We start from the raw sequence: 27,262 nt of genomic DNA, 5'->3' as shown, positions 1-27,262 counted from the left end.
ACAGCTAGTCTTCTTACTTTGTTCCCCAGAAGATAAGTGATCTGAGAGCCATTTAAAGGGCAATGCTTATCTCTGGAAATGCTGTGTGGGGCTTTTGTTTTGCTAAAGTTTGCATCTGTATTTTATTTATATAATCTTTACAGTTTCCATCTGGTTTGCAAGTCCTGCAAAAAACCCACCGATCCCCTACAGGGAAGACAACATTACTACTTCCCACAGTAACACAGTAGTTTTCAACAAGCTAATCTATGTTTTAGTATCTTGTCACGTGCCAAAGTGAACAGTGCAGCTGCATTCATTATCAACAGATGATTAAGCATACCTCTGGGTAACATACTTTTATAGCCTCTAACAGACGCTTTGCACCAGGCAAGCAAATTTGGATCCTAGTATGTGCACTGGCTGAAAGTTGTTTTCTAATATTTGAATACCCTGTTGGTTGGAATTAATAAAATCCAAAGTGAAAATATAAAAGATGGATTGAGGAATGATTCTGTGTGTTGCTTCCATTCATACTGTTACCAAAAGGGTAACATGTCAGCTTTATGACAATGAGAGAGACCAATTGAAGACCTAAGAGTTGTGTCAAATATGAGCCACAGTTGCTTTGTTCTACCTAACATCCAAGAATTTGGATTCCTCAGCTCCTTTGAAGAAAACTACTGAATGCTTTGAATACTAAATCTAGTGAATATTTTATGTGTTTCAGGAATTGTAACTATTGGAGAGGAAAAGAAGATTTGCACCATGTCTGAAAATTTCCTGAGGATGTGTGAATCTACTGAGGTGAGTAAATGGGCTAAGTTTGAGTTTTTTTGCCAAATCCATAATCGTCATTTTAGTAGGAAGTAACTGGCATATATGGTTTTCTCCAACACTTACCTCCTTAATTGTAGACAAAGTGATAGAATGAAGGCACAAGGGAAAAAATACAGTCCTTTTCCTTTCCCCTAGAAAACATCCCCCATCAACATAGTTTCTTCAACTATTATTTTTGTAATTACATTTTGATTTTTTGGTTTAAAAAAAACAAGATTCCATTAAACCTGTAACTTTTAATTTTAGATTTTACTGAGGGTTAATGCATCGGCTACATAGTGAGAAGAAATTATGAAAAACATTATTGTCCTTATATTTGGGAAAAAAAACAGTACAGGGAGTTGGAAGAAATTATGGTTATACTGTAACAGAACAGTAATGTTGTTAAACTCATTGGACCATTTTTTCCCACTGGTGTAGGAGTCTATAACTCCCATGACTTTGATGGAGCTACACACTTTGTATTTTTTTCCATAAAGAAAGACTATATATTTTAGTTCCGATTATTATTTTTCTTAATTTAGATCAAAGAAAACAACGTTAACATACAAAAGTAATATCTCCATAAATGAACCCACTGGCTAAAATCCTGGCCCTTCTGAAGTCAATGGGAGTTTTGTCGTTGGCTTTCATGGGCCAGGCTTTCACCCCAGTGCATGTAAATCTCCTTGGTTACAGACTGCAGCAACTTTGAAAACAAAATGGCTGGAGTTTCTGCACCCACACTGAGCTCTTAGACATTTTCAAGTGCAGTACCCTGAAAATAAAAGCACTGTAGTTTCATCTCTACGTACACCATGCCAGCAGTGAATTTGGTCAAAAATATTACTGAATCGTTAACTTCTGCAGAACAATGGCAGGGGGAAAGTAGTCGTTTGCGCTGTCAGATGCTGGCTTTTTGGTTTCTATGCAGAGTTACTACTATGAAATTTGTTTTCTTTGTCCCCCTTTACAGCTAAACATGACATTCCATTTGTTCATTGTGGCACTTGCTGGAGCTGGAGCAGCAGTCATTGCTATGGTAAGCTACTGGAGACACTGCCCCTGAACATACAGCCATATCTAAATCACTGACATATCCTGTTTATACATTACTGTCAGCAGTAGAATTAGTAGCTGAAAAATACATTCGATTACTACTAGACAAAATAAGGCATATGAATTTAAAGGGATACTGTTAACTGTTTTTTTTAATTACTAATTTAAAATGCTATTTTATGTTAAATCCTCCTTTAAACAGCCTATCCTGATTTGTTAATATTAAAATTCCTGTAAGTATCTGTTCCTCTGCTATGTTTAGAAGGGTCTTTTGGGCAAACTGCAGGGCAATCCCACCAAACTTTTTCCTCCTCGTACCCTCCTCTGTGTGCACATGCCTGCCTACTGTATCTTCATGTTCATTTTCAGCTGTGCTGCTGATGTTAAAATGACGAACATCCTTTTGCAGAGATTGAGGAAGAGGTTGAGCTCTTAGATTTTATCCAGGAGGAAATGTTGCCATTTTTGCCAATGAACATTGTTTATTGCTATGAACATGGTAGCATTTTCAAAAAATATAACACTAGATTGGCCAAAATTATGCATCTGTTGTGACTATTTAAATTGTAAAGTCTTTGGATTGGGGACTGTTTGTTACTCTGTGTCTGTACAGTGTTAAGCACCATTCGCGGCTGGCCCCTACGTACCACTGTAAAAAATATGATTTAGAATTAGGTTTGGGAGAATTCAATTTTTATCTTTTTAGAATTTCGATGGATAATATCAATGTTTATTTTTAAGCATTTTTAAAGATATTTATTCATTTAAAAGTTCACAGTTGGAGAACGTATGAGGGAGCAGAGAAAGTGGCTAGGCCAGACAATAATTGTTTAATGACAGTAGAGACTGAGATTCAAAAAGTTAAAGCTTTATAACTGTTAAATCACAAACTGTCAACATCACAGTCAAAGTATACATGTAAAGTAAATTGCCTTAAATCAAACTCTAAGGTAAAGTAAGAGAAATGCTGCTTGAAAATTTATTAATCTGTAAATTTTCATTATTATCTATGGAAATATTTTTTGTCAGTGTGTGCGTGAGATCGACATTTACTGATAAAAATCTAATCCTTCCAAGCCTATTAATAATAATGCTTTTTGGGGGATTATTTTTTCACCTATGAAAACTGTTTCACTTACACCAAACAAGCCACAAAACTACTGTTCATCGTTACAAATTGAAGATGTAGTTTTTTAAAATGTTTTACTATCTGCTACACCTTTATACTGGGCAAAGAGAGAAAGCTGGGCATGGTCAAGCGGACTGAACTAGTAGCCCTGTTGCACAAATCAGCTTCTGTGCCTCAGTTTCTACATCTACAATACAGCTACCTCTGCTACTGTGACAGAGTAGCAAGAAGATGAATTAATGTCTAAAAATTATATTTAATTGCTTCAAGATGAAAAGTACTGTGTAAGTAGAATGATCTGTACTTTATATTACATTAATTGATTAACTCTCAGCTCTTCCAAAAGCAGATTTTTCTTCATCAAGAAGAAATACTAATGCTATAACATTTTAAAGAGAAAATTATGTTTCCACTGCATGGCTGATCTAAGCTATATTCTCTTGTGATGGGAAATTCATGAAAGGATCATTGGTTCAAATAAGCATTTAAAAGTTCAACTAACAAACACTTAGCACTTGTGTATCACTTAATATTTTTCAAAGCACTGTTAACTAATTCATCCTTACAACACACCTGAGAAGTAGTATTCCGTGGCTGCACAGTGATTTTGTGGTAGAGAAGGTTTTGAATTTAGGAGTTTTTGGCTCAGCCTTTATACTCAGTTCCTTAGAGACAATGCTGCTTTATCCAAACCACCAATTTTGCCCTATTGGTGATCCTCATTCAGACTCCCCTGCTTGCATAAAACAAGCTTCAAATCTCCACATGTTCTGTAGTGGCAGGAGCCAGAGTGAAGGCTATTTTACCTTCGGCCCCATAGTACATATCTTTATGTAAAAGGGCAGATGTCCAATAGGCATGCAATATAGACTGAGGAATAAATAAAAAGGAAGGCACAGAGCGACTCCAAACCTAGGAATGACAGGGCATCAGTGGTGTCTTTTAGAGAGGCTGTGAGGCCCCACACAGCAAAATAGTCTCAGTGGTAGTTGGGGATGTATCTGACTCTGAAATAAAGTTCAGGTTATGTCTGGGGAGTGGATGCCTTCTCAGTCCTTCTCTTGCCCAAACCAATTTAACCATCTCTGATAATAGCCCCTCTATGCTAATATGTCAATCACACAGAACACATACCACTTCTGAATTAGTTACTCTCGTCAAGTATGACTGCTTCTAATGTTTCTTTAAAAACTGCTTTTCTGAGTAAGACAGTTTAGGCAGGTTGCCGTTTTGGTAATCCCCTAAATTATAACCACAGCTTGAGCACAGTCCATTTACAATTTACACACTGAGACAGCAGCACAGCAGATTGCACAGAATTTATAAGGGAGTGTATCTCCCATTTTTTCTTGTGTAGTTTGCTCAGCAGCAAAATGATTATTTACACTTACACTAATAATTCCATTGTTAGGCTCCAGAGTAAACATCTAATTGAAATGTATTAGGAAAGCTCACAATTTTCTTAGAGTTATTCTCAGGCTGTTGACAGATTCAAGACAATATAATTACATCAGTTTATACTTGGCTCACACTTTGAAGGTTTTCTTCACAGACATAAAGGATTTAACTAGGGTTGTTGGTTATTTAACATGAAAGATTAGATGCTGGAGCACAAGACAGTCACTATCAGGAAAAAGTAGCAGCTCAGTGAGCTGCTGCAGACAAACCCTATTGGAACCCAAAGTGACAGCAGGTATTTCCAGAAAGATTTGATTCAGCTTGGGGAAAAAAGAATTAGCTAAGTATTCTTCCCTCACCACTTTGCCAAAGAAGTATTATTTTATCTATGGCCAATAATTTCAAGTTAAATTTGTGGACAGAGCACTCTAATTAACTGGAGAAAGCTTTAATATATTCAATAGAGAAAATCATGTATTTTCTGACATTTGATTCATGAACTAAGTAGCTATTTAAAGCAAGTGAACGCATTGTTTGCTTCTGTCCTAGAATTTTTAATTTTGCTAAAGTAATTATAGTAAGAAAAGATGGAAATAATTTTTAAGAGCTAGGCAATATGACAAAGAAGGTGAGGGAAGGGGAGCATTTCTGATGACAAATTATTTTAAGAGAAGATGAGAGTATTTAAACTGTTTAGATATTTCTGCAAAGACCGATAGAGGTTTCCAGGTGCCAGTAAAAGAGATGATAGGCTAAATTATCAGTAACTTAAGTGGGTCCTCTAAAGGGGGGGAGGTATAGGGTGTCGAGAGCCCCTCCCCTAAAATGCAATGGGCAGAAAGGAACGATAATAGGTTGCCAGTACTCCAGAGGTGATAAGGGAAGGGGGCTAGTGTGGACCACAGTTCTTCACAGCCCATTGGGGTGTGTTGTGGTAGTGTGGGTGTTTGGTTTATTCCATACCCTACGTACGCTGGCATGTGTAGCTACTGTCACTTTTAAGCACCCATATAGCCCAAAAATACTGGGACATTATCATGGCTTTTTCACTCCAGGACCCCTGCTCAGCAGATTCTTCCTCTGCCACTTCTAGCATTGCTTGGCTAAGAGAGCCCATTTGCATTTATTCTTGTCTGCCATTCCATGTTCATGCTTACTTTGTAGTCATTGAGCTAATTTTGGGTTTTTTTTAAATTACTCAGTAAATTGTACCATGAACCATTATTTCCATAGACATCAGTGCATGCAATCATGGCAGTTGTAGAGAGAGGTATTCGTTGCATCATATTAGTTATAGATAATGCACTTTTGGACCACTATTGCGTGCAGCTGTTCAGATAGAAAATGAAGACTACCAAAAGCTAAGCACACGGTAAAATTCTGGCTGCAGATAGGCACATACGGCTTCAATGGGAACTGCATGCATGTATCCGAGGACAGAATTTGGTCTATACATTGAAGGTAGTACAGAAGCTTTGAAGTGACACCAAATGACAAATTCTGCTCTCAGATACATACACTCATGCCACTGCATTATTATGTGTTTTGTTCATGAAGCATAGGTTTCCATTGCATGGTTGCTCCTGGGTGTAAATGAGGGAGTGAGCTCTTTTTCCCTGTCCTTCAGGCAGGTGGTGTTACAGGAAGTTTTGCATCTAACTTCTAAGCTCTGTGCTGGCAGAATCCCAAGTTGTTTCCTGCCTCATGTTGAAGGAGCAGATGGTCTCCTGCTTGAATTTAAGGCACCATCCTGAGTTCTTTTCAGCCTTCCTTCAAGCTTGTTTATACAGTGGTTGAGTCCAAACCAACAGGGTGTAAAGTCTAGTGTGCACTACCATGTTGCACACTAACTGCCCATCCTATTTCAGACAGTACCACATTAACACGCACTAGGGACCCTTTTGGTGCATGCCAGTAGGGTCCACTTGGGCCAGTTAGCGTGCAACATGCTAGTGTGCACTAGAATTTACACCACACTGGTGTGGACTAAAGCAGTTTGTAGTCAAATTCTCAATCTTCCGTGTGGAAAAGTAGAAAAAGAGGTCAGCCAGCAACAAGAAGCTTCACCCTGGATGCAACCCCATTATCCAGCCCACTGTTGTGGACCCTAGATGCACACGGAAAGGTGGTTGTGGTGAGGAAATCCTTGCAATCTCAAGGAATAAATCTCTCGGTTCCTAGTCCTGATTGTTCATGCAGTATTGGACTTCAAACTTGTCACTTAGTCCAGGACTGAGTATTGGCTTTCCTGATCTTAAGTCCCATGTATTTTGGGGTTAAACTATTATTCTAAATATGTGCTAGCAAAGCCAAAACAACAGAAACAGACCTTTTGGTCCTAATTTTGCCCTCAAGTCACTCACGTGGCTTCCCTTGACTTCACTGGACCTCTGATGCATGTGTCCAAAAGGCAACGTTTGGCCCTCAGGCATTGAGCAGTAACTGCAGATTTTGAAGTATTGGAAAATTAAACTAATTTATGTTTTTTCCAAAAAACTGATGGCAAATTCCATCTTGGATGCCGTTTTCTGGGGAAATACGAATTTTAGGAACTGTTTTAGCTGAAAATATTTAATCTCCCTCCTGAATTGGGAAAATGAATCTGAAAGGACATATTTTATTTATTTGCAGTGGTAACTTTTTTAAATACCAAAGAGTCCATCTTAGCAACATGCCATGTAGAATGATCTGTGACTAGGGCTGTCAAGCAATTAAAAAAATTAATTGTGATTAATCACACTGTTAAACAATAATGGAATACCATTTATTTAAATATTTTTGGATGTTTTCTACATTTTCAAATATATTGATTTCAATTACAACACAGAATACAAAGTGTACAGTGCTCATTTTGTATTTATTTTTGATTACAACCCAATACAAGTACTGTTGTGCAATCTATCATGAAAGTTGAACTTACAAATGTAGAATTATGTACAAAAATAACTGCATTCAAAAATAAAACAATATAAAACTTTAGAACCTACAAGTCCACTCAGTCCTACTTCAACCAATCACTCAAACAAGTTTGGTTACAATTTACAGGCGATAATGCTGCCCATGTCTTGTTTACAATGTCACCTGAAAGTGAGAACAGGTTTTCACATGGCACTGTTGTAGCTGGCATCGCAAGATATTTACGTGCCAGATGCACTAACGATTCATATGTCCCTTCATGCTTCAACCACTATTCCAGAGGAGATGAATCCATGCTGATGATGGGTTCCGCTCAATAACTATCCAAAGTAGAGAGGACAAATGCATGTTCATTTTCGTCAGATACCACCAGCAGAAGGTTGATTTTCTTTTTTGGTGGTTTGGGTTCTGTAGTTTCCGCATCGGAATGTTACTCTTTTAAGACATCTGAAAGCATTCTCCACACTTCATCCCTCTCAGATTTTGGAAGGCACTTCAGATTCTTAAACCTTGGGTCGAGTGCTGTATCTATCTTTGGAAATCTCACATTGGTACCTGCTTTGCATGTTGTCAAATCTGCTGTGAAAGTGTTCTTAAAATGAACATGTGCTGGGTCGTCATCCGAGACTCCTATAACATGAAATTCTTCCTCAAGGAGTTCAGTCACAAATTTATTCAATGCATTATATTTTTTAATGAGCATCATCATCATGGAAGCATGTCCTCTGGAATGGTGGCCAAAGCATGAAGGGGCATATGAATGTTTAGCATATCTGGCATGTAAATACCTTGCAATGCTGGCTACAAAAATGCCATGCGAACACCTGTTCTCACTTTCAGGTGACATTGTAAATAAAAAGCAGCCAGCAGTATGTCCCGTAAATGTAAACAAACTTGTTTGTCTTAGTGATTGGCTGAACAAGAAGTAGGACTGAGTGGACTTGTAGAATATAAAGTTTTACATTGTTTTGTTTTTGAGTGCAGTTATGTAACACAAAAATTACATTTGTAAGTTACACTTTCACAATAGAGATTGCACTACAGTACTTGTATGAGGTGAATTGAAAAATAGTATTTCTTTTGTTTATCATTTTTACAGTGCAAATATTTATAATAAAAACAATAATATAAAGTGAGCACTGTACACTTTGTATTCTGTGTTGTAATAGAAATCAATATATTTGAAAATGTAAAAAAAATCCAAAATATTTAATAAATTTCAATTTGTATTCTATTGTTTAACAGTACGATTAATCATGATTAATTTTTTAATCACAGTTAATATTTTTGAGTTAATCACATGAGTTAACTGCAATTAATCAACAGCCCTATTTGTGATGCATTATTTTTTAGGCACAGTCCTTCAACCTGCACACTGTCAGCCTCAAAGGTAGGGCTCATTGTCTTGACTTGCAGGGACAAAAAGGGCTGGTTCCCTTTAAGGACAGTTTTTTCTCCTTCACCAGAATGATATCTTCATGATATGGGAGTGGGAGGTTAAAGAACCTCCCTCTCCCAAATCATGAAGATGCAGGATGAAGATGCAGGAGCTCTGAGGAAGACGGTTGGTTCCTGTGCAACAGAGGGGAGGCTATATAAGCCTTTTCCCCTATGGTCCGGGTACCACTGCCTGTTGGACAAGCAGCTCCCACCTCTGAGTTTACCAGAGGATTGGGTTGTTTCGTTTTTCTGTGAGAATCATGCTAGTCACCCTTTTTGGGCTGAGAAGGAATTTCCCCCTCACTGCCAGATTGGCCAGGGTGTCTGTGGTGGTGTTGGGATTTTTTGCCCTACTCACAGCAGCCCAGTGACCTAATGGATAGGACAGGAGATTAGATTCAAATTGTTGCACTTGATAGCTGTCCAGCACACATACTCATTCCATAGGGGGTCTGGTTCCCTGACAAACTGGAATTGGAAATAGACTATGGGGAAGGAATCCCCTAAAGAAGCTGGGGAACGTGCTTGGAGCTTCTAATGGAGCTGTACAGCAAGGAGACATCTCTTTCCCCCTAGCCCTAACCTTCATATGTGGTGGGGTGGGGATAGCACCAGACTGAGACCCCGAAGAGGGTTGCCATCAACCCTTCACCTCTCTCTAACAAGAAAGAAAGATAATCTGCTCTATAAAAGTTAGTGCAGGGTAGTTCCCAGATGATTGAATAAAGATGCAGTCTAGTTAAAACACATCCCTTTTGCCTTGGCTGTTTTCCTGCCTGTATGAAACAACAACAGATCTTTCCCATTAATGAATTCAGACTTTTTAACAAGATCATTGATATTCAAACACCAGTCCTTTGCAAAGCTGCAGATTGATAAAACTATTTTAAAATTCAATGATTTAATAATTCTGAAGCCAGAATATACATATTTGACTACAACAATAAAGTTTGTTGTGTTCATCGCCAGTCGTTTAAGAATTATATTTAAGATTTTTTTCCATCTATAATCCCAGGGACTTCTGAGAAGCTTAAATTACTTTTTAAGAACATGTGTAATCACAACAGTCATGTACTGTATTCTATTAACACCGGTGAATATAGGGATATCTGCAAGAGCCAAATTACTTCACAGGTGCAGATCTATTTCGGCCTCACTAGCCTTCCTGAAAAGGAATGCGATTTTTATTTTAGTGTCTTTACACAGTTTTCAGAGTTAGTCTTATTACAAAAGAAAAGAGTTGTTCATGAGTGCTAACCCCATCCATTCCCAAATGCTGAAATATAGAAGAATCTAAATTTTTGTCAAGGAAATACTTTTTTTAAGAAACACATTCTGCTGTAAACTTATTTTGTAGAGCAAGATCATTTGACTCTAGGACCGTTTCTTCCCACTAGCTACCCTACCTTTTGAGTTCAAAGTTGTGTATTAAGGATACGATTGCTTGTGTTTACAAATTAATTACCTGCTCATTCACCCATATGCAGTTCCATGTTCCAGCTTGAAAAATGAATGGGTCTGTTGGCAAGTTATTATATAGAAGTACCTGTATACTTTTAATTGATTTGTCATATTTTTTTGTCTTCTAAGGACAGTAGTAACAGACAGGAGTAAGAAACAGCCACACTTATCTGTAGTTAGGCACCATCCTGAACCTTTAAACTGCTGTTCTTAGAACTTTCCCATCAGTACGTGAATGAGTAGTAAGCAAAGGCTCCACAAATAATAATATAAACAATAAATATTAAATTTATGGAAGGAAGTGTCCAAGTAGAAAGAACATTAAATGTTCATATATAAATAAAAACACAAATTGATATTTCTCTCAACTTTGAGGGGGGGTGGTTAAGTTAGAATCTTGCAGTATGATATCTGCAGAGAAGCAGAATTACAAAATATATAATTCCTCTTCTCTGAAGATGCAAGCTGAACAGGATTCTTCCTCCTGGAGAGGAAGTGGCTTGAGATATTGCTATAAGAAGGTGTAAACAATAATGCTACAACAGGACCAATAGCAACAAGAAAGAAAAGTGGTGGGTTTTTTTTAATGTTATGTGCGGTGAGTAGATTGGCTCCCAAAAAACAGCTTTACATGATGGGAAGCTTATAGGATGCATTCAGGGGGTAGAAAATTTTCAAAATGTTGGCTAACTCAAATAAGGGACATCCAAAATAAATTCTAGGGGGCAGAAGAGTTTGGACTCCCCTACTTTGGACACAAGTACTGAAAGACTGAATCAGACTATCTCCCTAAAGACCAAATGAAAGCAATAGGGCTTCAAAAGAGTATGGAGTGAGGACGATGTGCTGCCTGGCATAATTCTGAAACTGAAATATCCCTGAGGCAGGCAATGGAAACTGCCCTGCTTCAGATTGAATGAACCTTGACATGGTCCTTTAGCTTTAGGTCAGCCAAATCGTAGAAGTGTGAAATGCAATTAGACAGCCACTGAGACATGGCTTCTCTAAGGAACTTTTAACAGTAAGAATGGGGACAAGGGCCTGGGATGGCATAGAGAGTGCACTTTTTAAAGTTTGTGAACGATACCAAGCTGGGAGGGGTTTCAAGTGCTTTGGAGGATAGGATTAAAATTCAAAATGATCTGAACAAACTGGAGAAATGGTCTGAAGTAAATAGGGTGAAATTCAACAAGGACAAATGCAAACTACTCCACTTAGGAAGGAACAATCAGCTGCACACATACAAAAGGGGAAATGACTATCTAGGAAGGAGTATTGTAGAAAGGGGTCTGGAGGTCATAGTGGATCACAAGCTAAATATGAGTGAACAGTGTAACGCTATTGCAAAAAAAGCAAACATCATTCTGGGATGTATAAGCAGGAGTGTTGTAAGCAAGACATGAGAAGTAATTCTTCCACTCTACTCCACACTGATTAGACCTCAACTGAAGTATTGTGTCCAGTTCTGGGGGCCACATTTCAGGAAAGATGTGGACAAATTGGTGAAAGTCCAGAGAAGAATAACGAAAATGATTAAAGGTCTAGAAAACATGACCTATGAGGGAAGACTGAAAAAATTGGGTTTTTGTTTAGTCTGAAGAAAAGAAGACTGAGAGGGGACATGATAATTTTTATGTACATAAAAGATTGTTACAAGGAGGAGGGAGAAATGCGCATGTAGTCTTGGGAAGAATATTGGCAGTGTAATGGACTCATTAAAAAGGAACTCCAACATCACATTGGAGCAGAATCTTGCAAAAATATAAACCATCCCTTTATTATTTTAAAACTTAGTATCTTGAGGATCAGTCATTAGATCCAGAATTTTATTTAGTTCTACAAGCTTAAGTCATTGCCACTAGAAAATACCTTCCTTTTAATAAACTCGATCTCCAAAGGAAATTTCATTGGGTTTGTCAGGACTGTGGTACTATGATTTTTTTTAATGGGGTGGGTGGGGAGGCTTCTGGAGTGTCAGACCCATGTTTTACTTAATTGCTTGGGCTGTAATAGAGTGATTAATGTTACCAAACCTTTGTCTCTTCTGAGCTTTGCCAGGAGTTTTACTATTAGAGGTGAATGAGGCTTATTGTTCAGTTGGGTGGCAGAGATCCATCACAAGCGTTCCCTATTTGATCCAACATTCCCTGATCCAGAGACCATTCATGAATACCTAGCATAGATCAACTCAGACTGACTGTGAGCATGATCTCCTTCCATACCAGTTAAATGATTATCAGAAATTGTGGGACTATATATTTGCTGTTTTTGGAGAGACGGAGGTTCCCTGAGTGCGAAGCCCTGTTTAGCGTGCCCTCAACCCAATTGGATGTCTCAGCTAGGATTTGATAGGGTGAGTTTGGAAGTTGATTCTAATTGGAGATTTTCCTTTCATTCAGGTAAAGAATTCCAGTCTGTTCAGGCAGTCCACAATTGCCATCAAACAGGTTGTGAATAAATGTGGTGCTGATGCCAGCCCAAACAGGACATCATAAAATTGATAGTACTGTACCCACTATGAATCTGAGATACTTCCAAAGAACTGGAAGTATCCTTGTGCACCTGTAAGCCTTTGCAAGACCCAGAGCTGTTCCCAGATTGAGCATCTTTAATTTTTATTTGACCAGATACTGATTCAGGTCCCTGATATCCAGGATGCTCTAGCATCTTTTTGATTACAGGGAAATAACTGGAGTAAACCCTATTTTCTTGGACGGACTAGATTTTCTGCAGCATATTGTCCAGATAAGACGGCATTGAAGAGCATTCTCAGGGAGGCAGGGCAATCTGGAAAGTATGGTAACGAACCTTCTAGTTCAGTACTCTGTATTACCCTTCAGTTCATCCAGCCAGCAGAGGGCTCCATAATGCTAAGAGTGCAGGAAAAGGAATTAATATTCTGAGGTCAGACGGAACCAGGCTCGGGAGAGCCAGAGGCTGCGTGGAGCAGCTGGCTGGAGGCAGAAGACTGAAGGGAAGGCTAAGCAGCTTGAGAAGGGCCTGAGAGCAGGCCAGGAAGCAGCCCATTGCTAGCAGGGAGTCAGCAGTAGCTGCAACAGCAGGGTGCCTGGGAGTGGCCATCTGTCAAGTTCCCATTGTGGGCAGCCTGCCTACTATTTAGAGCCAGAGTCAGATGTCAGGAATGAGAATCATAGGTTAATTCAGGGTCAGGAACCAAGAGTCAGAAACTGGGTATCAGAGCCAGGAAATAAAGCCAGGGTCAGGAACCAGCATTCAGGAGCAGTAAGAGGAAGCAGAGCCTGTAGCAGCAGCTAGCTGAGGTTCCACCTAATTGCACAGACACATTTCCTGTATCGTCCCCAGAAGTCAGGAATGTCCTCTCAATCAGGCCCTCTGTGGGTAGCACATCCTATGATAAGTGGGCCACTGAGGCTCATGACCTGCTGAGTGTGTCCGCTTCACAGTTGTTGGTGGTGACTTGGAGGTGGATGCTGCAGACCCAGGTTCTAGAGCTGCAGTGACTTACACTAGCAAACAGGATAACCAAGCAGACTAGACAATGAGACGTATGGGTGATGGATGAAAAGACTGAACTCTGGCAGTGGGATCTGCAGGCCAATGTGTGATCGTCTCTGGGAGAGGTGTGGCCTGGAGAGAATATTGCTGGCACCCACCTTCATATCTTGTACTGAACTGCCCCAGCTGGCTTAGACACTGCTCTTTGGTTTGTTTACTGTAACCATTAAAGCAGTTGCGACTAGGCTATTCTGGCAGTCCAAATGTCAGTGTTTTGGAGAACTCATGTTCAGCACCCATATATTCCAGGCAATGTAGATGTCATCAGAGATCCTGGCAGATTACTAAGAGTGGCTGGCTAGACTCTTTTCTTGTGCTTTTTCAGAGGGAACACAGATGAGTTAAAATTCTTTGGCTTCTATTGTTGCTGATGAGGCCAGGTGCACTCTATGGGGCTGTGGAGAGCTACTGTGTGCTCTTGAAGCTATTAGTTAGCATGAAAGTCTGCTTTATAGATGAGCCTTTCTTTTTCCTCCTTTGTAGGAGAGGGTAAAGGATAGGACAGAGACCCCAAGAGAATTCAGGATGGCTATGTCGCCTTGCCTTCTGTAAAGATGCCTCCGCTAGTTTCCCAGGTTCTGTGCATTAGGGCAGTTCCTCAAGTATTTCTGGCCTTTCTAAGAAGCCTAGAGCCAAGCAGATATATGGGCCTCTACTTCAGAGTACACAGTTTCTCTTGCATCAAAAACCACCGACACCTTATGTTGAACCAGATCCATGGTCTTATTGTAATAGTGAAGTAGGGCTGCTGGAGGGGCTCTTTTGTCACACACACTCTCCTTGCTGCTAGCAAAAAAGGGGAAAGAGGGCATGTCTGGGACACCCCTGTGCCATGCTGATCCTATGCTATGTTTTTGACTTTATGGCCATTGCAGCCAAATATAAGTAAGAGCAGCCCATAGGCTGCTCTGTCACAGTGTAGAGGGAACACACCATGCACAGAATAGCCCCAAGATCAATGAAGTGCAAAGGTGAGCTTTACACCGCTTTTGCACACCACTCCCTGACTTGCTCTGCATTTTGATCCCATCCAAAAATCTTGTTCTTAATTTTTCAACTTTGAATATATTCTGTTTCTATGCAATTAGTTACTAACTCCCTATCTCCTCTCTTACAGGTTCATTATCTCATGGTTCTGTCTGCTAACTGGGCCTATGTGAAAGATGCTTGCAGAATGCAAAAGTATGAGGATATTAAGTCAAAGGAGGAACAAGAGCTTCATGACATTCATTCTACCCGCTCTAAAGAGCGGCTCAATGCATACACATAAGAGAAACCTTGTCTTACTTTCTAACATTTGAATGCTTTGTTGTTTAACTAAAGGCCATCTAACCATTTTAAAAACAAAAAGAAAGTGCTTCTCACAAAAGATAGTTAGGGTGACTTGTAAATCTCCCGGATACAATTTTTGGTTGTCTAGCACTTGGTTTCCTAATTAGTTAATAGTTTGTGTGACCATTCTCTGCTGCAAAGCTCCTAAACAGCCTTTCTTGAATCCTCTTAAGGAAATTAGTTCTGTTCGATCGAGGATACTAACTATTGTCAAATACGGAGATGTGTTTGATTTTTTTAATCACTTTGTATGTGTTATGCATAACACCTTTTGCATTGTTTCTTATATGGTTTTGAAAAAAATAGCTTTTTATACTTTTTAGTTTTAATTTCAGTAACTACTTTAACTACAGGTATACGTCAAAGGGACCATTGCACATTATGTACAATATCTAGAGAAAACACACTGATGAGTTTCCTTCATATTTGGAAGTCTTGCCAGATGGCCCAGTGGCCATCTTGATTGAGGGTCCTAAGAACATTTTAAACAATCAAAGGTGCAATTTCTAAATTTGTAATAGTAGGTAAAAAAAAAAAAGTGCTTCTTATCTTTGTTAACATTGTATTATTCTTGATGTTCTTAAAGAATATTCTCTTTCAAAGTTTTATTGGTGAGTATTCCTGTTTATATTGTGAGCATGCAGACCGTGGTGCTAATAATGCATGGCCTCTTGCCTGTTTAAAGGGTGTTGTACCACGGTTACCTTTAAAGAGTTACAGTATATAGACAAATGTTAACTAAATCATATAGCTATGCGTAGGTTTGTGCAGAATGATCTCTTTGTAATTCAACAATGGTTATGCTGAATTGGAGCTGTTCATGTGCTGATGTGAGCAATTACTGCTTAGCTACATTTATGAAAGTGATATATCAAAAATACAGCAACCTTACAAGTCAGAAGTCTTTTTACCTGCTTTAAAAATTTTAATGGATTGCACCTGTCTGAACTATATACATATATTGTATGTGATATATTCAAGAAGGCTTCCATAAATGCAATAGCTTGGCTTGCAGCTTTCCTAGACATACTGGTTTACCTGTATTATGTGAAAGTGAGATAAAAGGCCACTTCAGAGCTTATTGTATGAAAGTGTAGAAATATAGCTGAACCTTTATTTTGAGTAAGAAAATGTTAACAGAAAGGTAAGTCGTTAAGTTGAAGGAAGTACCTGTGTAAAAAAAACCCTACAAAAATCAGTATTATTGGACCAAATTTGGTGTTTGTTTTTGCTTTTTTTTTTTTGCCTATTTCTAATGCTACAAGAATGCTGTAAATTGTCTTTTAAAGTGATGTATCCTGACAAGACATTTTTGTCAGCGTTAAAAATCCTAGATAGTTTTGTGCACTTATTGGACCATTGTGAATTCTCTCTCGGTGTAAGTGCATTTCTAATAAAAGTTCTTGAGTAAAACTCTTCTTTGTACTATTACTAGTCATGCATCATGAGTAATTTTTAACTATTCTTGTAGTAAGTAGAAGGTAATACTATAGTTATTTGTGGCATGATTATGCATTAAGTAGTATTAGTTGATTGATTTGGGTTTTTTTTTTTTTGGTTTCTGTTTCTTTGTTTTTGTTTTTTTACACTTAGACTGTCTTACGAGGTCAACAGTTTTCTGGTATGTGCAGTACCGGTTCTGCAAAAAGTATTATGAACCTCTTTTGGATTCTATATTGTAGTGTTTCAGTTTTGTGTCTTAAACAGTTTGTGATGATTTTTAAAACTATGTCTTTTAAACTCATGTAATGATGTTGATGCTTTTGGCTTTTCTCTGGTATTAGAGTTTGTATTTTCACAAAGAATGCTTTGTAGCAGGCATTACAATTAATCTGTTTTGTACATAAATGTGCCAACAGCTTGATGGTGGCGTTTTTGAAATGTAGAACAAAGTGCTTGCAAAAATGTAATAAATACACTTGTGTACTTTGTGTACTTATTAGTAGTCCTTGATGTGTGTTTTTTTTCTTTTGTATGTACAGTATGAATCTAGAGATGGAAGAGACTGGTTAGTAGTGCTGGCTGCAAAATGATTTTCTCATCTTGCAAATATTTTTAAGAGTTCAACATTTTCCCCTTCTTGAATTGGGATGAAAAATTGAAATTGTGACAATATTTGTGAACTGAAAACTCCAGGTTTTTTTGTTGCAGGTCAATCGGAATGCACTGATCATTTCAAAAAGTTTCATTTGAACGTCAGCCTTTTTTCTATAACTTTTTTCAGTCTAATTAGCTTACATTTCAAAAGGAAAAGCCAGAAAACAAGATTTTTTTAATTTAAAAAATGTCAAAATTAAAGGTTTTGGCAATTAAAAAAAATTCTCTATATTTTTGGAAGTCAGGAAGTTTGTCAGCTCCCCCAACCCTGTTTTGCTAAACTTTTAAGTGTTAACAAATCAGCATTTTTAATGAAAAAATGATTAATCCAAAAGATTGTTAACCGGCTCTACTTGTTAGGTAATGTAGTCCCATCTCTCTGCCATCAGAGGATTGTTCTCAATAGTCTGTTTTTCAGTTTTCTGTGTCCAGTCTTCTTTTAAATGTCACAGGCAATCATTCTCTTCGCAGAAACTGTGAGAACAAATCCCATTTAATTGATATTTTTTTTAAAAAAGGAGAGAGTTAGAAAAAATATGCCATAGCTGTAATGCTAATACAATTCAAATGTAGAATATGTCCTGGTCAACCTTATGATCTTAAATGTCTCATTGCAATGGTGCTAAAGAAATGAACATGTCTCCCTGCATGGAACACTGTGCACACAAATCCCTCTTGTGGATGAAAATGAACAGTAAACTTCTTCCAGTCTGTAAGTATTTTATTTTAAATCACATCAGGGGACAGAGGGGAGTTGAACGATATATGTGATTATATCATATCCTCTGAAGTTGGGAGGATGCAAAAAGGGGAAGACGTAATGAAGCACTAGACCTGTGAAAAGTCTGGAGATAGGGAAGCATACTAAGATTTTGGGGAGGCAACTACGCCCCATAGCAGTGACCTCCCCTCTCCCCACCCAAATTACATGTAGGTAAAGGGTCCAATTCACAGCTCTGCAAGACAAAGGTCTGCCTTACAGGCAGAAGTGAGCCCATGGAAATTTGAGAAATGTTACCCAAACTACAAATAATCAGTTCACCATATCAGAACACCTGGTCATTTCCAGTAGTGAACATCAGATATCACTTACAATACATTTGGGCAGAGAGGAAAAATTCGAATATACTTTTCCAAAAGCCAGAATAGCAACATTCCATAAATGCTAGTGAAAGGAACTATCATTTCAGACAACAAAAAAGCCTACAACGCATGCACCCCCTACATCATACTATATTTGATGATTGGTTGGTAAAATCCTGGTTTTTCTTCAAACATGAAAAGCAGTGTTCACAATGTGGGAGTCTTTTCAGAATTGTGGAGTCAGTCTAGTGTTTTGTGTGTTTCCTGGGGATTGTTTCCTGATGAAGTGGGGAAGCCTGCATGTTCCATTGACCCTGAGAGTTATACTGGTGGGAGCTTTAACGCCTGTAGGGCCGCCCAACCCAGACAGGTTTTAACCAGATGGAAAGCAGTCCACAGCCCTCCAGGTTAGGGGTTGAGCGAGCCAACAATGTAAAACTGTAAAAAAGCCTTGTAAAAAAGTTAAGGTATAAAAACACAGCAAAGTAGCCATTCTAGCAAACAACACGAGAGACAGGGATGCCTGAGTTTTGTTCATGCTGTAAGCAAAGTATGACAGCGCAGGAAGGATTCAGATGCAGGGTTCTATGAATCTCTCACAAAATCTCTAAGAGCTGATTCAATATCAGACATGATCTGTCCCGTTCCTAGAATAATAGAATAAAAATACAGTCTAAAGACAGATTTTTACAGAGTCAAACGAGCAGCACAGGCATTCGAGTTCTTATATCTTAATATGTCTTGTGTATGTGTAACTACTGAGAACTCCCATTCACTCGGATACCAGAAGGTCATCCCTGTCAGCTCAAGCAAAGTAGAACAGGTAGTCTCTCATGAAGTCTCCTGGTACTGAGGGAAATGGCGTTACAGTGCTAATAAACATTACAGTGACTAGTGTTGGAGACTTTGATAATCCTCATGTGTGTACTTCCTATCTGATTGTGAAGTAATTTAAATGTCAAAGATAAGTTTATAACTGCTTAAATAATGCTAAATCAGTAATGACAACCGATTAAAACTATCCATTCAAATTTGTGTTCATTACTTACTTCACAGTTGTTCACCATGTTTGTGTATAATACTTTCAATGATCACGATTGCCTTAGCTGACATCATGGCAAATGGGAGACAGACACCATAGCAGCTGAGCATCAGCAACAAGTCAGGGGAGAAAAAAGATGTCCCACACCCTGCCAGTCGTAATTTATATAACTGTAGGTCAGTGCATATTTGATTATGCCTGACTTTCCCCCAGTACACAATTGAAAACCTAAGATGATGCCTCCAAAAATAGATTCCATAGTCATTGCTTCTGCCTAGCCTTGAACTGTGACAGTCATGCCTCTCAAGAGCTTGATAGTCCATTTTAATAGCTTTATATGAAACAATCCAGTATAGTAAGTGTCAGTTGATATCCCAAGTTCTAGAAGAGCAGGCCTTGTGATGAGTTTAGCGAACTGGGCTATGCTCTGAAACACTGTTTCCATCTGGTTAGCAATGTGACACAGCATATCTAGCAAAATGTTACCTACTTTCAAAAGGAGTTGTTCCATAGTTTAAAGAGCGATTTTTTTAAATAGTATCCTCCAATTATTTCATCACTAAATACACTAAACTTGAATGTACATGGTAAGTTTTCCAAGGCCAACAAATAATGATGTTCAGCCTTTTATGTACAGAAATTGAAACTAAAAAAAACCAAAGAGGATTACAAAGATACCTGTAAAGCCTTCACTACCATTTCACAGGTCTCCAGTTATCAATATAGGGATTATGAAATGGTAACCTATTCAGATGAATTATTTAAACTTTTATACTTAAGTAAAATGTACAAAGATCTAAAAGAAAAGGATACAAATCCTGCCGGAAAGATGGCTCTAGAATTTTTCAGAATAATATACAAGAACTGAATAAGGTAAATCGGTACAAAGAACAAGCTTTAACACCTATAGTGCATTCGTATAGCAGAGCTATACATTTGAGTACATTTTACATGCTTAGAAAATGCTGATCCAGTAGAATCACCATCAGAAAGTTTAAGGAAGTAGTAATATGTGTCTTTGAAGGGGCTGGTGGGAAAGATATACAGTATAGAATTGGCAAGAAAGGTACTGAATTAAAAAAAAAAGTCTACATAGAACAGAACATTTTAAAGGTTACTTTAGTACTATAATAAAATCAGTTAATTCATTATTTTGCTTTGATGTGTCATGAAGGAATAGGGACATGCCTTTAACTACATGAGAAAATCCATTGATTAAAGGAGTGACTGAATGTGACTGTAGTTAAGATTGAGCTGGTAGAGTTACAGTGAGGTCTTGGAGCAGGGGATTTCTGCACAGTACATGTTATAAGTGCTCAGGACTGCATTACTTGCTTTACAGTTATAAATCTTTTAAAAAGACTTCACCTTTTCAGTTCACCTTAGCTGACACAGGGAAGCACAGATTGCACTGCGCCTTTGTGCGTAATTCATCCTGGGGTGCACAGGCAGTGTTTGCGCAGCCATTTCCCCCCAAATGAGCAGCTTTTAATTTCAGCTGGAACCATGCTAACCGATGTTGACTAGGCAATCCAATGAATCAGTGCATGCCCTGGCCACACCCACTTCCCATAAGCACCACCTATTTGTTGGGCTGTGCTGGTAAACCACAGGTCACCTGGAAGAGAACACGGTGGTGGCACTTTTCATTGCTGCAACCTCTTCCATCCTGTGTGGATTCTTAGGTACAACCATCATGATTCCTGTTTCTCAGCCCTTCAGGAGGACTGCTGTAGGTAGCTCCCATACCTAACAGTTGTTCCTCACAGCAGGTAACATATGGTAGCAGGTAGGCTGTCCTTCAGACACTGTCTGTGACATAGCTGGTTGGGAATGTGTTGCCTTTGGTTTTTGACGTGGTGATGAAGGTCAGTCAAGGAGTTGAACTCCCATGGTTGATTGGTGGGAGGGTGGTTAGGCAGAGAAAGTGGGTCTTCCTTGTGCAGTGGGCACTGGTTTCTTTGTTGATGCCTTAAAACTCTGGGCTGAGGCTGGGCTGTTTGGTGCCAGCAGAGAGAAAGAGCTTTAATGTCTTCAGGTCTCAGTAATTCAGATATGCCTCCTCTTTTCATGAATTGCTGGAGCTCTGTGGCTGCAGAGGATGATACAGGGGATATGTGTGTATCTTCCATGAACTCCTAACAGCACGGGTGGATATGCCACAGGGAAGCGTCTTTCTCAGATGCTGCTACCGCTGTGGTAATAACAGGAGTATTCGAGCTTGCAGCAAATGAGTCACTGGCACCAGATCCAGATATGATAAGGGGCTCATTTAGGCTCCCTAAAGCCAGAAGTGCCATAAGGTCCAAATAAGCTTTAAAACAAGCCACATTTTTTAAAGTGCCCCTCTAAATATTTGCTCACTCCTTCTATGCAAAAGATGCTTTTGCAAGTGAGGACAGGCACATCACTGCTTAAGAAAAGGTTTTCAGTGGATAAAAAGAGGAATGTCAGTCTGTAGTGGTGTCAGTCCTGTACCTTTCTATATATTCAGCTAAATTTATTTTAGAAATTAATTTCAATATTGGACTATTCATCCCTAGTGTGATTAATTGAGACATATAAACTATTTCCTATAATCAATTTCTCCAGTTTGATTTTCATGCGTATATTCAGCCCAACTAATGCATTTTTGGCTGTTTTCAGCTGATTAGACGGATTGGAAAGCTGCATTTAGAAAGCAGCTGGGGATGCCCCTTGTGTAGGAGAACTCCTAGTGGTGTCAAGTCAGAGTGAATGGCTCTATGCCAGGTGCTCTTGGTCCCATCCTCCCGCCACAGGAAATGTGTCAGGGCATAGCTGGATGTGTTGCACACCTGGTTTAACTGAATGATCTGTTATTGTTTGTGTAATTTAAAACAGCTCTAAGGATCCAGGACTGGGGGAGAGAAAGTGGCAGAAAGGTGGCTTTGAGCCACTGTTTTTTGGGTGAAATCCTGGCCCCCTTGAAATCAGTGGGAGTTTTGCTATTGACATCAATAGAGTCAGAATTTCATTATACCTTTCAGAGGATCTGGATTCTAGAGCAGCCAATCAAATGAAACATTTCTTTTTTTTATTTTAATTGAATTGTTCAGGGGGAAGGTTTACTTTTCAAAAGTGGCTACAGTAAAAACCAAATCGTTATCATAGGTAGCCTGTTAACACTCTCTAGATGTTTCCTTGACATATGCACAGCTCAGATATAATGAAAAGAGAAGTGTTACATAATGCGTGAGCATTAGTTCCATTGGCATGGCATTGTCTCTGAGGGAATCACAGACCTCAGCCCACTCCAAAATCTAGTCAGTTGCTGACATGTTAAATACCCTTTTTTAATGCTCTCGTTAAAAGCAAAGGAAAGATAAAACAACAAAAACAGCAAACAAGATATCTGTTCATCTTATAAGTGTGTAATAACTGCAGATGGAGAGAATAAAAACCCATAATAAAATAATGTCAAGGCTAACTTTAAATAAAATTGTGAGGAAATTCAGTAACAAGGCAACCACTGTACCTATGTCTATACGTTATACCTATTTTTGACTACCACACTCCTCACCTATCTAGGCAAATATGGGGTAAGCTGAGGACATAATCGCAGCTTCAGGTCTTTGCGTTTATCAGTTTAATTCAGAACCTGTTAGTTTTAGTTGTTGCTATTCACATTAGCATAAATGTAAACAACGTGCATCTTGTTCTTGAAGCTGGGTGTTTTTCAAATCATCCAAACACTTGACGGAAATGTTAAGCACTATGGTATAACTGTACAAAGTAATTCATCATTAATTAATGTTTGCAAATGTGTTGCTGAGCAGTTCTTCCTGCAGCTCAACTTAGCATTCCAAATGCTGTTCCTTCCCTTCCCATATACACATCATAGCTTTTTCTAGTCTGTTGGAGCCTCTATTTTAAGTGGGTTTTTTTTATATCCCACTACTCCTCCCTTGAAAGTCCCCAGCATCAGTATGGCCCTCTCTGTGGCAAAGAATTGCCAGACATGGCTTCCTCAGGCCATTCAGCTCTGCTCTGTAATCCATTATCGCTGGCACAAGGAGTAGCGTTAACTGACTTTGAGTGGCTGGAAGCTATGTCCAACAACTCTCTGCCACAGCTACTCATCATACTTGGCCTGATGTGTTCCCAGCCTGATTACCCAGGATCTGAGGACAAGCTGATAACTTGAACTCAGATACCCTGCAAAAACTGTAGAGCAGATCACTAATAAAACAGTTATTGTCCTTCAATATTTTTAAATAAAAAGCAGTTGATAGAAATCTGTGAATAAAATGTGGGAAAAGTCTGGAAAAGGCAGGTTTATATGCACACAATAAACAGGTTACATTAAACTCTAGGTGGGTTCTGTGCTCTGTTATGCATTTATTAACACAGGAAGTAGGCCCCTTTTCTATTGTACAAAACACATTATCTTAATTAGTTTCTCATTTCCTACCTTTTAACTAACATTCAAGGCTTGTTCTTATTCTTTCTGCAGGTCAGCTGATTGGACAAAAGCACATTTTCTTAAAACTGCAGGGTGAGGGGTAGTTGTTATGTGGTGGGGAGAGAGTGGCTAGGGGCTATGACAATCAGAAGTTCCAGTCCGCCATGATCAAGAGACAGAACCTGATCAAAACATTTTTAAAAAATGTCTATTTGAGACTAGAGGTTATGTAATAAGGTACATAGTGTATTAAAATGAGACCACACAGTATGTGTATCCTTTTTCCTGAAAGAGCTAACTATGAAAGAAAAGAAAAAGCAGTGTTTTCAAGTACACAGAACCATAAAAATTGTACTATTTTGGATAATTTCTCTATGTCATATTTTTATATTAAAAGATACACATTCAGAGATCAGTGTGTATTGAATTTCACATAGACCTCTGATAGAATAATAGGAGTGAAACCAATAGAGATCTATAGACAATTAAAAAGAGTTCTGTAGAAACTACTGTATAAACCTATCTAATTGTCATGTTATGGAGGGGGTCATCAGATTGCACCATTACACACAGTCACACAGGTTCTTTTTCTTATTTCAAGTTTTTAGCATTGGAAGAAAATGCTGCATTGTTGGTTTCCGGATACAATTCTTTGTGGGAGCTGTGGTAAGCAGTAAAAAGAATTCGCTGTTTTCCTTAATGTCTCTCCGTAGAATCAATTCTCAGGGCAGGTTTTGCTCCCTGGGAACAAGGGTGGTTTGGTGTTTGGGCTGAGATCCCTGAAAAAGGAAATTGTCTACATGTTGTGGCTGACCACTTCTGTTTCAAGACTGACATATATAAATGTAAAGAAACAAGCAGCACTAACAATATATCCAGACTCAGAGTCACTGATTTCTCCTCTAACAGAAAGCTGACTAACAAAGTCCCAACATCTGCTCCCTCTTGGAGGGGGTGGTGGGAGAGCAATTGGCCTTTCTAGATATTTTTTTAAATATTGAATAGAATTAGTAGAAAATTGTTTTCTAATATATATTTCTATTTATTGGTTTAAAATGCAATAGAAAAATTATCATTCTCCATTAAATTCTATGTAGGATTTTACCATAGGGGACCCCAAAAAATCCATCAAAATCACCTATAATAAGAATTTAATTTTCCCTATGTTCACATGGTCTCAGAGATAAATTGGTGTCATTCTCAGCAAGTCTACACAAATGCATTACTTCACCTTTCAGTGCCCAGAAATCATCAGTGGCTGAATGGCTTGGGACAGTGGCAATGGAATACATAGTCTGTCACCAGTTCAGATCCAGATCAGGTTGGCTGTGACAGACAGTCACCATCAGAGAGCAATTCTGTCGTATTAACTGGTGGTCTGAGTTACAAGAAATTCACCAGATCCTAACATCAGAAATGCTTCCAATATCCATGGTCAAGTGTTCCCTTGTCTTCCCTCCAGGTATGTAACAGGCCATTTTGTCTTCTCATACAAATGACTAACACCACCAGTTGGATAAAACCCATGTATAGTTTATTTATGTTATCTCAACCACCCCTTTTAGAGTCCCATACAGCAACTCTATGTACAGTGACAATAATCATCCTCCTTTGCCAAAAGGAAGAGATCTCTCCATGCACAGATCTCTTTTTACCCTGGACTTAGTAGCCTCTCCCATTCACTCATTCCTCCCTTGTGCTTCCTTCCTGTGTGCCTGTAAACTCTTCCAGTTAATGGGTTCACTAGCTCCTTAGCTCTCCCTGGCTCAGACTGATTGAGTAATTAGCCCCAGCTTACCTCAGTTAGGTTCTTCTGCAGGAAAACCAGTTTGAGTTACAGTGTCCAGAGTGCTGGTTCAGCTGTTGGTTCTCAGCACTCTGTCCCAAGGTAGTCATTGTGATCTCCTCATTTGATATTTCCAGCATGATTCTTCAATGTGTAATGTCATGTTAAGCTGGCAGAACTCCACCGAAGTAAAATGTAGTGAAGAATAAGGGCCTTTGTCTCCAACCCCAGAAACTGCTATATACACTCAGCTGACCTGAACATCACATATGTATGACCCTAGAGTATTAATAGGCAAATGGCTTTGGTGAAAGTAAGAACTGTTCTGAAACTTCTCTCATTTCTAATATCAAAGCACTGAGATTCAGGAAAGTTGAGTTAATAATAGGCCTCGACTCAGTTGCCTTGAGATGGTGGAATTTGTGCCACAGGGGCTGGACTATAGAATATCAGGGGTGGAAGGGACCTCAGGAGGTCATCTAGTCCAATCCCCTGCTCAAAGCAGGACCAATCCCCAAATAAATAGAGTGCAAAGTACTTTGAACACATATTACAAAAGTACCAGTAACGCTTCTTGCTGTTGTGTGATGGAGGAGGAGTGGGTGGCTACAACTGGGGCCTGTGGAGTCAGCCCACCAAGAGATTCCACCACCAGGGTTCTGATAATGGAGCCTAAGCCAAAGAATGTTGTTGCCAAAGAGAAGGCAGGAGGAAACCTCCCCACAGCAAAGGCGGGAAGGTATCAACAGGAAAGCCCCTTAAAAGGGCTGACTATGTTTCAGATATGTAGCCAATTTTAGAAATAATTTGGTTTGAATGTAATAGTTCTATTGGTGAAATATATAACTGCTGCATAATATCACTGAAGCAAATATCCTAGTAATAGTAAACAGAAATTTAAAAACAAATTATGTTCTTCTGAATAAGAAGAAAATAAGAAAAAAATCTGTGTTAACTCCAGCTAAGACCAAAATTATATTTATTGGCTGCCAATTCTGAGGCTTTAAAGCATAAGTTAAGTATCAGACTGTGCTGGGTAGAATTTCCTCCAGTGCTACAGTCGTGGACACTTTGATAAATTATGTAGAGGCTATTCTGTTTTTCTGTACTGTCCAGAATTGATCACTGCCAGAGACAGAACAACAGACTAGATGGATCATTGGGGTAAAATTCTGGCCCCAGTGAAGTCAGTGTCAAAACTCTATTGCCTTCAGTTGGCCCAGGATTTTCCAGGTCTTTTACAATGTGGCAATTAATATTAATATTGTTCCCCACGCTGTTGAGCAGTACTATGTTTTTAAGGTAAAATCATATCAACGCCTTGATATAGTATAAAAGAATGATGTTAGAATAACCAGCTAGATGTTCAAAGGATACTCAGACTAGTTTACTACCAACTTTCTTAGTATCACTTGTGTGTTTTTGAGTAAATGGGAGTAGTTACAACAACTGAAAATCTGGGAAGAAAGCCTTGGTGAATTAGCATTTGACTAATTAGATAAATCATTCAGGCCTTAATCTGGGAAATTTTTCCTTTCTGTTACTATATCCTTCTGCTAAGTACAGGAGTCTAGGGTTGATTAGTAATTATAATGGCCTGAATGAAACTGTTCATAAAATGGGAAAACATTTTGTGATTTTTTATTTTTTTTTTTTTTTGCAAATAATGTGTACCTTTTTAAAATCAGAAAATTTTGAATTTTAAATTTCATATTTCTTTATTTTCAGATAGCTGTAGACCTGAATTGAAGGACTTACACT

At 38.7% G+C, this 27,262-nt stretch overlaps 1 protein-coding gene across 2 annotated transcripts in view; it reads left to right on the top strand.

Moving 5' to 3' along the window:
• The window catches only part of GPM6A (glycoprotein M6A), a 345,565-nt gene extending 328,560 nt beyond the window's left edge, over positions 1-17,005 (top strand). For both annotated transcript variants that reach the window (XM_073341667.2, XM_073341666.2), the window contains exons 5-7: positions 710-786; positions 1,775-1,840; positions 14,856-17,005. In XM_073341667.2, coding sequence (XP_073197768.1) covers positions 710-786; positions 1,775-1,840; positions 14,856-15,008 — 296 coding nt within the window. In that variant the 3' untranslated portion in view covers positions 15,009-17,005. The remainder of the gene's footprint in view (positions 1-709; positions 787-1,774; positions 1,841-14,855) is intronic.
• Positions 17,006-27,262: the final 10,257 nt, after the last annotated feature.

This window comes from Lepidochelys kempii, chromosome 4 (genome assembly GCF_965140285.1).
Source record: "Lepidochelys kempii isolate rLepKem1 chromosome 4, rLepKem1.hap1, whole genome shotgun sequence".
Classification (NCBI taxonomy): Eukaryota; Metazoa; Chordata; order Testudines; family Cheloniidae; genus Lepidochelys; species Lepidochelys kempii.
The sequence above is the reverse complement of the archived record's forward strand: the minus strand, read 5'-3'. Positions and strand labels throughout refer to the sequence as shown.